Source organism: Schistocerca nitens, chromosome 3 (assembly GCF_023898315.1).
Source record: "Schistocerca nitens isolate TAMUIC-IGC-003100 chromosome 3, iqSchNite1.1, whole genome shotgun sequence".
Lineage (NCBI taxonomy): Eukaryota > Metazoa > Arthropoda > Insecta > Orthoptera > Acrididae > Schistocerca > Schistocerca nitens.
In genome coordinates this window covers 422,042,656-422,055,528 of record NC_064616.1, presented here as the reverse complement: position 1 = coordinate 422,055,528, position 12,873 = coordinate 422,042,656, and the positions used below count along the sequence as shown (strand labels likewise).

General features: G+C 40.5%; 1 protein-coding gene across 8 annotated transcripts in view; it reads left to right on the top strand.

Moving 5' to 3' along the window:
- Positions 1–12,873, top strand: part of LOC126248363 (terminal uridylyltransferase 7-like) — a 321,739-nt gene that overhangs the window by 183,887 nt on the left and 124,979 nt on the right. For all 8 annotated transcript variants that reach the window (XM_049949291.1, XM_049949290.1, XM_049949289.1 and 5 more), the window contains one exon: positions 4,474–4,620. In XM_049949291.1, coding sequence (XP_049805248.1) covers positions 4,474–4,620 — 147 coding nt within the window. The remainder of the gene's footprint in view (positions 1–4,473; positions 4,621–12,873) is intronic.

Genomic DNA, 12,873 nt, shown 5'->3' with positions numbered 1-12,873 from the left:
GGCAAGGGAACTTGCTGTTCCAACAGGACAATGCACGTCCGCATGTATCCCGCGCCACCCAACGTGCTCTAGAAGGTGTAAGTCAACTACCCTGTCCAGCAAGATCTCCAGATCTGTCCCCCATTGAGCATGTTTGGGACTGGATGAAGCGTCGTCGTCTCACGCGGTCTGCACGTCCAGCACGAACGCTGGTCCAACTGAGGCGCCAGGTGGAAATGGCATGGCAAGCCGTTCCACAGGACTACATCCAGCATCTCTACGATCGTCTCCATGGGAGAATAGCAGCCTGCTTTGCTGCGAAAGGTGGATATACACTGTACTAGTGCCGACATTGTGCATGCTCTGTTGCCTGTGTCTATGTGCCTGTGGTTCTGTCAGTGTGATCATGTGATGTATCTGACCCCAGGAATGTGTCAATAAAGTTTCCCCTTCCTGGGACAATGAATTCACGGTGTTCTTATTTCAATTTCCAGGAGTGTATTTAGAGTCAAGGGAAAAAAGATAGGAACACCTACATCTAGTACAAATGGCCACAAAATTTGCAAACACAGTAACTAAGGCCCCCCCCCCCCCCCCATAACAAAGGTGAAATCGTCTGTTCTACCATAAGTGTCAGGCCTCAGTGGCCACCAAAATTGAACTGTATGTCAGGCAAACAGCATCCCCTTTCGCTCCGTTCCCACAAAAACCCATTGGGGCTTCGGTTCCCCTCTCCCTGTCAGCATGCCGTCCAACTCACTTGGCATCCCAACTGATGCTGCCTCATGGTCCAATATCAACCAGTCCTCTAATGAGATACTGGCTATGGGCAGTACAAGAAAGAAACAAGAGAAAAGCCCACCTGGCTAGCCGTGGAGTCTAACGCGTATCTTCCTGAGTGGGAAGGCGTGCTGTCCCTGGCACGAATCCACCCAGTGGATTAGTGTCAAGGTCCAGTGTGCCGGGCAGCCTGTGGGTGGTTTTTAAGGCGGTTTTCCATCTACCTCGGCAAATGCAGGCTGGTTCCCCCTCATTCCACCTCAGTTACGCTGTGTCAGCAATTGCTGCGCAAACACAGTTTCCATGTACGCATACACCATAATTACTCTACCACGCAAACATTTGGGGTTTCACTCCGAGACGTTCCCAGGGGACCGAACCACACAATAACTGTGGATTCGGTGTGGGGCGGCGGTTGGGTGGGTGGACTGTTGGGGGAGGAGACCAGACAGCGAGGTCACTGGTCTCATTGGATTAGGGAAGGACAGGGAAAGAAGTCGACCATGCCCTTTCAAAGGAACTTTCGTGTCAGCAGAAGAGCCAACACCGTGTTATGAGTGGAGGCCGAAATGCACACGTTTCAGCTCATGCAGGCTGGCGTGAGGAGGGAAGAACTATACTGACGTGAGGTTTGGAACATGACAAGGAATGAGAATTCAGAAAGCGGACATAATTAGTTTGATACTTAACTTTAATCCATTAATGATGAACGTCGCTCTTGATAGTACATGATTCACAATATTATCTGTTCAGAATACATTATAGTAACTGAATATGGCGCCTTGCTAGGTCGTAGCAAATGACATAGCTGAAGGCTGAGCTAAACTGTTGTCTCTGCAAATGAGAGCGTATGTAGACAGTGAACCGTCGCTAGCAAAGTCGGCTGTACAACTGTGGCAAGTGCTAGGGAGTCTCGAGAGACTAGACCTGCCGTGTGGCGGCGCTCGGTCTGCAATCACTGATAGTGGCGACACGTGGGTCCGACGTATACTAACGGACCGCGGCCGATTTAAAGGCTACCACCTAGCAAGTGTGATGTCTGGCGGTGACACCACAGGCACCGTCCCGGCATTTGCCTGGAGCGATTTAGGGAAATCACGGAAAACCTAAATCAGGATGGCCGGACACGGGATTGAACAGTCATCCTCCTGAATGTGAGCCCAGTGTGCTAACCATTGAGCCACCTCACTCCGTGTCTGTGGCCTGTTGTGGTGTTGTGAAACACTGAGGGCTACGGCAGAACAAAGCCTCCCAATTGTTTCTATGTCTGCGGTTTAATACATACATACATAAATACAACGAGAGAAAACCAAGGATTAAGGTGGATCTGGCAGCCTCGGCTGCATTGGACCTACCACCACCACCACCACCACCACCACCACCACCACCACCACATCTTCTTGCCTTCTCCTCACTACCCGCGGGAGCTATAGTTTTGTTTTCAGCACCTAATAGATTCCAGAAACCTGCTTTCCTTCCTTCTAGCAGTAACCATAGCCCTTAAGAAAACTAAGTAACCCTGAAATCAGCACACATGCCACTGCAGAGTGAAAATTCATTCTGGAATACATGCAGACTTTGCACTCTAGTTAATTGTAATCAAAACTTTAAGACCAAATTCACCTCCACATTCATTTCATACTTCACAAGTTGAACTTGTGTGGAATTTGATTGCCCACAGCGTAGTCCACTTGCCTCTGCTATTGGCCTGCTAATTTGCCCCACATTGATACCTACAATTTTCCAGCTCTTGCCCGTATTGAAACTACAGCTGCTGTTACAAGATGAGTTGCCTATTTATTCAATGTGTACAATGTTAAATATTTTGCCAGTTCAAAAATACTTGTTGGGCACTGAAAAATTAAGCAATATGTGATGAATTTTATTCTTTATTTTGCACTTATTTTGGGGTCTTGCACACTTTTCAAGGTGATATTACAAATCTGTTTTGTGGTGATAGTCCTTGTTTCATTTGTTATGTAACTTTATCCATTGTCAGTTATATATCGTAACTTTGCTACATACACCACTTTGTCAAGTATTAATGCCTGTACAGTGTGTTGTAAATGGACTTAAAATCAAAGGGGGAAGCTGTGAATGTTGTATGGGCTATTTTCCTAAGTGGTTAATGATCTTGTCCAATTTTTAATGAATGTTAGTATTCAGGCACTTACACCCATACGTTCACTCAGTCAAGAATTTAATTTCGTGAATATTCCTCACAGTTAGTTAGCTGTTGGCGCAGACTGAATGAATTGCTGCGTAAGAAAGTTGTTAAATAACAATAAGGGAAAAATAGATTGCTACTCACCATATTGTGTTGGAGAGAGGCATCTTGAAACAGACTGCTAAAATTCACTCTTAAGAAAATGTTGAGGACCAATGAGGAACTGTCTAAAAATGCCCCAGACAGTGGTGGGATACCAACCTGACTGTTGCTCGCCGTACGGCCCAACAATCAGGAGTGATGCTTTCATAGCAGTATCCCTTTGGTTGTACATTTCAGGAAGATAATACCCGCCCGCACATGGCAAGAGTTTCTATTACTTGTTTTCATGCTTACTGTGGCCAGCAAGGTTGTTAGATCTCTCCTCAGATGATAATGTTTGGAGCATCATTGACAGGGTCCTTGGAGCAGCTTGGGATTTTGACTATCTAACATGCCATTTAGACAGAATTTGGCACAATATCCCCCATGAAGACAACAACTTTATCAATCAATGCCAAGCTGAATAACTGCTTGCATAAGGGCCAGTGGTGGACTCACACATTATTGACTTGTTCAATTTGTGAAGCTCTTTTTCTTGAGTAAATCATCCAATTTTTATGGAATTGTAATAATTTGTTTGTCTGTACATGTACATCACATCTATGGATTTCCATACAATTTGGATAATTCTTTGGTGGTGTCCCCCCACCCACACTCAGTCATGTCTGCAATCCCATAGGCCAGCTGTCCGAACTGTCCACAATGAGCTGTTCACCAACCCTTCTCTGCACGTACGTGCATAAGGGCACTCAATCTGGATCAGCCTGCTGTAGGAAAAGTACTGTTAAATAGAAGCCTACTGCATGTATTTTCTTGTGTTGTCAAGTTAGTGACATTGAATAATGTACAATCCATGCCAGTGGATATTGAAATGGAGGCAGCTGAGCTGAGATGAGTATCACATCAGAATAGTGCAGTACGCTGCCACAGAGAGAGTGCGGGAGGCATTGCATTAACAGAACCATTGTTCCAGACTTTAAATTACCAGCAGCAATAGGCCACTTCTTGTGCAGACATCAACTGTCTCAGACATGGCCTTCACCTCACACCGTGCTGCATTTTCTGTGCACTTAGTTTGTCATATTCCTTGCACTGGTCGCATTGTTTGTCCCGTGCCTGTCTCTATCTGGTGTTTGAGCACTGTACCCCCCAGATACTGACTTGCACGTAGAATTTCGTCACCTCTTCCCAGGTTACGCTCCCCGGGTTAGTAGGCGCATTAATATAGTAATATTTTGCACCAACAGTGATGGTCCACAGAATTGTCATGCCTATGCAGATAAAAAAACGTATCATGTGCCTGACTATGAGTCAGCAGTAGATGGGCAGCATAAGTGACCCTACAGCCCTTATAGTGGCTAAGGGATGATATTTCAGTAGCATCATTGTAGCCTTGTGTGATGTTTTTATGCAGTAGTGGTATTGCAAAAAAATTTTTTTTCCAGATTCTGGGATATGTTATGAAACGTTTTGCCAAATTATGCAATATATGTGATGCTTCTCGAGGTAGCCTGTCATCATATGCATATATTTTGATGGTGATATATTTTCTACAACAGTGTGAACCACCTGTGCTGCCAGTTTTGCAGGAGGTAAGATAGCAATTCTCTCTCTCTCTCTCTCTCTCTCTCTCTCTCTCTCTCTCTCTCTCTCACATCTAGTTTTTAGAGTATTTAATTTGAAGTCTATGATGGAGGGATTGTCCGTGGTTGCGGAAGCAGTTGAAGTAATTGAGGAAGGCAGTGTGCAGGCTAAGATTATAGTGTAGTACTACAATGAACATGGTAGAAATGTCTGCTTCTTAGTGTCCTATTGTCTTTCTTCTAATGTCTTAGTTTGGAAATACAACATACAGAACAGCAGCAAGTATCAGGACCTCACATGTGTAATACTGTCTGCCAATAGGTTTCTTAACACCAGAACAGTGGTGTTTCTGACATTCCTAAAACAGCAGAAAGGGGTTATTTTGACCCTCCATAAAATTGCTTTATAGTAGTTTTGGTCAGTCACTACCTTGTTGTAAGTTACAACAACAATTATTTAACATGATAATTAGTACAGTAGATACTTACTTGAGCAACAACAAAATATCTTAATACCTTATTGTTGCTAATACCTTATTGTTACTAACGGTGTCCAGTTTCTTAAACTGTAGACTTCATTGTATTAACTAGTTGCAGAACCTTCTAGACATGCTTAATGTATATAGTCCATACTGTACTGTATTTTATGGACCAAAAGACACTACAGACAATAAGATGTGCATTAATTTTTAAACAATTTTTTAAGAAATAACATTTGTGCCATTTTTATTATTAGATTGCAAAGTCACACTTTAAAAAAATTCTTAGTTTATAAAACTGAAGTGACCTTTAAAAATCCCTAAAAATCATCTTCTTCTAGTTTTGGCCATTTTGCATTCACTCCTCTATTTGCACATTTAGTCTTCCTCATTTCCTCATTTTTTCAGTTTTTCCTTACTAGCCTGCCAATTACAAATGGTTTTTTTCTATTGCTGGAGGACCAAAATGTCATTCAGCTGCTCTGTTTCCATTTTCTTCTGCACATGCTATTAGGTACTTTCAATTTATAGCTCGCACCATCTTGAATAGCTTTTATTTTTTTCCATTACCAAACTATCTACTAACAAAAATATTTTACTGTTACCAATAACACAAATCACTTTCAGTTGAAGTTCACTGGCACTATAGCCTGCAGAGACACATCATAGTCTAGACAGTGTTCTGGATTTGTGATGGCGGGGCAGGAGGGAGACAGTGTCAGCAAGCTTGTGAATCCCTGCAACTGATGTTCGTCGCATCTGTGCATTCCTGTTGTCAGTTGAATCCAGTGTTGCCAGGTACACACATCCCCACGTCATCAAATATATGGCCATTTTTAAGACTGAAGGGAATTTTAAATCGAGCAGTGGACATTTTTATATTAATTTTGAGTATAAAATTCACCTAAATTTTGGAGGCAATTTTTCGAAGAAAATGTGCATCTTATAGTCCGTAAAATACATTACTCAAAGGTGTTCTTACACATAGTATTGTTTTACTTTTTCTTCATATCATTGGAATCTGCTTGATGCACTTATGATAGGTGATTTATGTTTTATGTGCACATTTTCTGCCCACAGTTTTGTGGCACTTCAGCCAGTTGTCAATTGTCTTTTTGCTTTCTCAGATACTGATTTGGCTCTTCTTCAGTTTTGTATGTGGGTTTCGTCCCGTATCCTCTTCTTTTGTCTGTTCTTCCTTCTGCTCTTTCATTCCCTAAAGTTCATTCACCAGCTGGAGTATGAACTTCTTCCTTTCCATTTTCTTGTTCATTACTATTTTTGTAGGTGACCCATTCGTTTATTGCCACTGTGTCCAATCCGCATCAGGGATTTCACCATGGATCTTGTTCATTGTACAAACTAATGAAGTTTTCTTTCCTTTGAGCTTCTTAGCAAGGTGAAGAGAAATGAAGTAGACGTCCGTTGTCACATTTCTTCCTTGAATTAGAAATGGCTCTGTGAGGTGCAGAACAACGTATGGTCTGAGTGGTTGCTTCTATCTATGTATATCAGCTTTTCTGAGGTATTGAAATAAGTCCCTTGTCATAATGTCCTTGATGATAGTAGGCCCCCAACAATGCGACAAAAGACCATCTGCAGACAGACCTTTGTATAAATGACACCCCACGTACAAATGGTGGCTATCAATTTTTCCAGTTCCTCAAGTGACATGTTCCGGTCATTATTTATTAGTATGTTATGAGCATTTGATTCTGTGTATTTCTTGATGAAATATAGCATTGGTTTGTCAAAAATAATACACAAAGCACTGTGATAGTTGCCTGATCATTAACAAGTGTAATTAGTAGGATCTTCTATCTCTGTTAAAACATTCACATCCTGTCTTCTTCTAGAAAGTGAAAAACTGACAACCTCTCACTTGGTTCCATCCCTAGTGACCATCTTTGTGGAGACATTCAACTAGTCACTGTGGTGAATATGGACATAGATCAGCATCTGAATCCTCCTCCACTAATTCCTCATTGTTCATAATGTGTTCTTCTTCAATTATCTCTGGTATAAAATTCTCATCTTCATCAGTGAAGCCAATTCCTGATTAAACATTGGAATTCTCTCAGATAGTATTTCATCAGGCACTCCACGTTAATTAGAAGCACCTGAACACGATATAAACTGGCAGGTTGGAATATATATATGCCAAGATGCAACAAGAGCAGCACCTATTTGGCATGATTTCTGATTGTTACATCTTCATTGTTGGTCTGTTTACATATATTCATAAGAGAAATTACAGCAGTGTCAAATTGGCCCCAATGAAATGTCCAAGAAAATATATTTTGTAATACATTATCATAAAGAGGAGAAAGAGATAATTCAGTCACTGAAAAATAACAAAGCATCAGGAGAAGACCAAATCATCGCAGAATTATGGAAAAATGCAGGAGAAAATCTTATTGCAAAACTCAAAGAAATTATACATGAAATCTGGAAAACTGAAAAAATCCCCACAGATTGGAAGACTGCAATCATACATCCTCTGTATAAAAAAGGAAGTAAAACAGACCCCAACAACTATCGTGGAATCTCTTTATTGTCAATAACCTACAAAATTCTGTCTAAAGCCCTACTAAACCGCGCAGAACCTCAGCTGGATTCAAAACTAGGCGAATACCAAGGTGGGTTCAGAAAAGGTCGATCTTGCGTAGAACAGATCCTTAACTTGAAAAACTCAATGAAATATTTACATAGTACTTCAAACAAAAGTTATGTCATCATGTTTGTCGACTTTAAAAAAGCATGTGACAGTATAGACCGAGAATCCCTTTTTGAAGTATTAGCAGAATTTGGACTAGATCAAAAGACAACAAACATCATAAAAGAAACACTCACGGAGACCAAATCCAAAGTAAAATTTGTGGGAGAATTGAGCACAGAATTTGAAATAGACACAGGAGTACGACAAGGGGATGTACTGTCCCCAGTGCTCTTCAATTGTGCTCTTGAAAAAGTTGTTAGAGAATGGAAAAAAGCAGGTGCACCAGCACACAGACTGGGACCAAGACATAAGGGCATAGAATTACACTGTTTAGCATTTGCTGATGACATGGCACTGATCGAACAAGACATTACTGATGCACAGAAACAGCTAGAATTATTACAAGAACAGGCAGCTAAAATAGGATTACAAATTTCATTTGAAAAAACAAAATTTATGACTGACGTCAAAGATGTACCTTCTGATCTCAAAACTGGTAATAACTACATCTCTTGAGTAAAAGAATTTAAATATTTAGGTGAATGGATTGCAGAAAATTGTAATGAAAAGAAATCTGTCAGATTATGAGTCCAGAAAATGGAGACGGTGTTTCAGTTAACAAAAAACATTTACAACAAAAAGAGTCTCTCGTGGAACTGCAAAATACGACACTACACAACAGTAATTAGACCCGAAGCTATCTACGCATCTGAGACACTAAACCTTCAACACAGAACACTAAAAGAGGAATTAGAAGTGAAAGAACGTAAGATCATGAGGAAAATCCTAGGACCAAGAACTAAAGATGGGGTACATTATCCAAAACCCAATGCAGAAATATATAAAAATATCTCCAAAATAACAGACACAATGCGCATGAGAAGAATCCAATTCATGGGGCACTTAGAAAGAATGGACTCAAACAGGTTAACGCACAAAATCCATACATTTTTAAAGAACAAAACTACAAGACCGAACTGGTACAAACAGACGGAAAAAGACCTGAGAGAATTAGGGTCTCCAAATCTACATGATAGAAATGAAATCAGAAAAATCACAAACACACGGGGTTTTGAGGAAGAAGAGAGAAAAACTAACCGACATACATGGTCTACGCAACGAAAGCTAGCCCATTCGTTGTTTATGAAGGAATACTGGGCGAAAAGGAAGGCCAACAAATGTTGATTACACGTGGTCCTAAGTGATCCATCCGCGAAGAAGAAGAAGAAGAAGAAGAAGAAAGAGGAGAAAAAATGGGAAAAGTAATGATTTCATGAATGAAGTAAAAATTTGTGTACAACATTGATGGAAAAAGTATCGAAGTTCATTTTGACCCCTTTTTGCCTTTCTAGTGTTAAAACAGATGTGTAATCATGTCCAGTTTGCATCTGTTTGACAGTAAAATTCCGATATAGTGCGTTAAAATCATCAAACCAGTGGTATATTTGTTAACTTCAGCAATGTTTTAGACATGCTGAATAGGAAGATTTTTTTCCCCACTAAACCCTGGTTGAAATTTTGATTTCAGTGTGGCTGTTCAATTTGTAATCATTGTTGCATTAAAGTTTGTGAATTAGGTGCTTCACAACCTTATTCCATACTCAAAGCATGATCATCTTGCACTCTGCTGCAGATAAATAAAAGATATTTTCCTTGAAATGGTAAATGGCTGTATTAACTAGTCACAATGCCTAAATGTTGAAACTGGGCTGGCAATGATATGTTTGCATACCATTACACTTAGGAATATGGCAAGAGTATGACATCTGAAAATGGGCTTAGCCATGAATGTCCCAGGAAAAAAGATCAGATTTCTGCAAAATGTTAGAAATGATAATTTGAAGTAGAAAAGTTCATACAGTTATTTGCTTCATTCTTTATTTGAAGAAGTGAGATGTAATGATCTGCTGGTGCCACTCTGAATACTGTCCACATGTAGACTCCACATGTGGCCTGTCCATTCTGCTCATTTTTTAGGCATTGCCAGGACCCAGTGGCATGATGCTACATTTCTGTTTGAAGTTTAATATGTCATTCATTGATGCTCTGCTCTGTCACTACAGACTTGGAGGACTGTGCTCAAAATAGTGCTACAAGATACAGCACTGCATCTAGCAGGTGCAAGCCAGCCACACCTGCTCTCAGTGCTATAACTATTGTGCATCTGCAGGCCTAATTGATCTTTGATGTGATGTCCCTTAATTTGCTTGTTGTGTCGAAGACAGGTTTTAAGGCTGGTCCACATGCAGTGAAATGTCTGCATAGCTAACTGGCAATTTGAGAAACAGAAAGACCGATCGAAGTAGTGTAGGCAGTGCCAGCTTAAGTTAAGGCAGTATTGCCACAAAAATTTACGTCACAAGTTGCAGGGCGAACCTGGCGATTGGTATAAGTATTGCATTTGAAATTGGAAACACATAATTACCTTTATACATTTGTAACCCCTCGTATAATACAGAAAAATACTTGCATGAGGAGAGCAAGTACTCCACAGGAGCGACTGATGCTGACACTAACCCTTTCGCTGCTACAGTCGAGCTCTTTGCATTCTGTTCTGAGGCTGCTTTCATTATGACTGTACTGCTCGCCACATGCTGGTGCCTGTGCTGAGAGATGGCGTTCCACCTGGAAATACTTTCATCTGATTTTTCGAAAACTAATAGGTAAAACAATTTGATTTTTGCACCTCTTACAGTCAGATATTTGCACTCAATAAAGAACTGAATTGCTTTCATTATGCAGCATACACATTGCACTGCATCAGATTAAGTGAAAGAAAGATTTCACACAATTTTAGAGTTCACAGGCGTAAAAATGCATTGCATGAACTTTCTGTATGGTTGATTTTAGCTTATACATTGCAGTAAATGAAATGTAGAAAAGACACTGAATTTTATTTAAAACTGAGAGGAGAAAGATATCTCATTTTATTCTTGCATTATTGGGTTTTATACCCAAAGGACAGTTGCACATGACACTCCCGTTCCCATTGTTGGGCATCACAAATTGTGGTCATAACAATCGTCATGTGTCATAAACGATTCAAGATATTGAAACAAGGTTTTCTGCAAATGATAGCACACAATGAGGCACATACGTTGTCTGATAAATACTTGAAACTTTTCTGTTTGATGAGATGTGGAAGTAACTTGTCTGCAAAAGTAAGAAGTTGGCGGCTCAGGACGCATTTAGACGTCCACCGCAGTTCAGGAAAAACCAAGCGGCATGCGTATATATGTCCAATACACCTGGGGGCAGCGGTCTATGAGGACATTTACACACATCCAGAGCAGTAAAAGGATTAAGATTTCTTACAAGAAGAAAAAGCTACAAGGAGCTAGAATTCTCTACTGTAATTTCGAAACAAACGTTTAGTGGAATATACACAACATACTTGAAGCTATTTACACTGTCCTGAAGGAGGATTTCATGAAGGGAAATAAAGTACCACAAATCAATTCTGAAATGTTGCAGATAATATTTTTACAGACTGTGTTTGAAACAATATATTTCTAAAAATTATAGGTATTGCCAGTGAGCTATAGTTTAGTTTGTTTCCATGTCGGACATTTAAATTGACTGCCTGAAGTCTACCAACAACCTGGTACAGACTTTCGTACCAGACTATAAAACTCCATTCTGAACACTAGACAGGGATTCATAGTCTATTTTGAGTTCTACTTCTAGTATTGTGATTGCAAATTCTATATCTCATTTCCAATTCACTATTGTTATGAACCACATATTATTTTAGGGGGTAAAACAAGTGTAAGAATCCCTATGTCCCGTGTGTGTGTGTGTGTGTGTGTGTGTGTGTGAGATGCTCTCATAGCATAGGATAGTACTGAGTGAAAGTATGCTAGCAATCCCATTTGCAGATTGGTGTTCCATCATCCTGACGATGGATACATGGAAAATTATGGGCTGTAAGACAGAGAACAAAATAATGAGATGTACGTGTAGTGTTTTAATTATCTTCTTTTGCGTAGCTTGAATAATGGCAAGACCAGAGCACAATCCAAAGTGAATACTTGAGTTAGGCCGAATTGATATCCACAATAATGACAGAGGCTGAATGACAGTGATTCTACTACACAGACAGACTAGACTCTGGTGTAACATCCTTTTGCTGGCTCTGTGGCAGTGCTGGTCAAGCAGGCTGATCGGGTTGTGTCTCAGAAACAGCTACAGATTGGCAGTGCGCGATACTGCATTTAGCCCAATGAGAGAGATTTGTAAGTGCTAAAGAAGCAGAACTGAGAATTTTATTTTAGTTTTCAACTTGCTAGTGCTACCTCAGTTTGGTGAAATGATTTCTATCAATAGCATATCTGCAGCCATTTCCCTGATTTTTCTTGTAGAGAAGTGAATAGAGCTGCAAAAGACAAGCAATAGGGGATATCTACAAGATAAACCTTGAACTGATTTTTGTGTTGTGCGTCTTCATTGGAATCATTCAGAAAGCTGAGGCTGTCAAATTGTAGCGACTCGGCTTATGGATTTTGTTGTCCCTAGCACCAGATGGAATAGATTTCGGTACTTCACCCAGCTCTTTCCAGTAAATAAACAGTCTGTGATGATGATGTGGGTGGTCCCCCCCCCCCCTCCCCCTTTTGCTGTAGGGTCGAACTTCATGATTTCTGTATAAAAGAGTTATAAGTAACTGACGCCTGATCTCGATCGCTGTATTTCTTGTTCGTAATTTTCCACAAATATGTGACTCTTGTACGTTCCAATAAGTTCCCCAATGAACTCACTTGAGCATTGACGTCTATCTACCATTTTAAAAGTCACTGTGCATACACAGACGAGAATCACTAGACCCAGACTGATCAAACAGCTGACATAGAACAAGTTTCAGGTGCCAGATTTCCACTGATCTCCTATTCTCATGCTAAGATTTGTGTGTGCAGATTTGGTTGGTGTCCACAGCTTTTAACTGTTTTTCTCAAACCTCCAGCTTCCAGGTTTGCGCATATCTCATATCTGCACAAATTTCCTGTTCAGGTGCAGTAATCCGTCTATGCAGATGTGCAGTGCTTCACCAGTGTCCTTACAATTTTG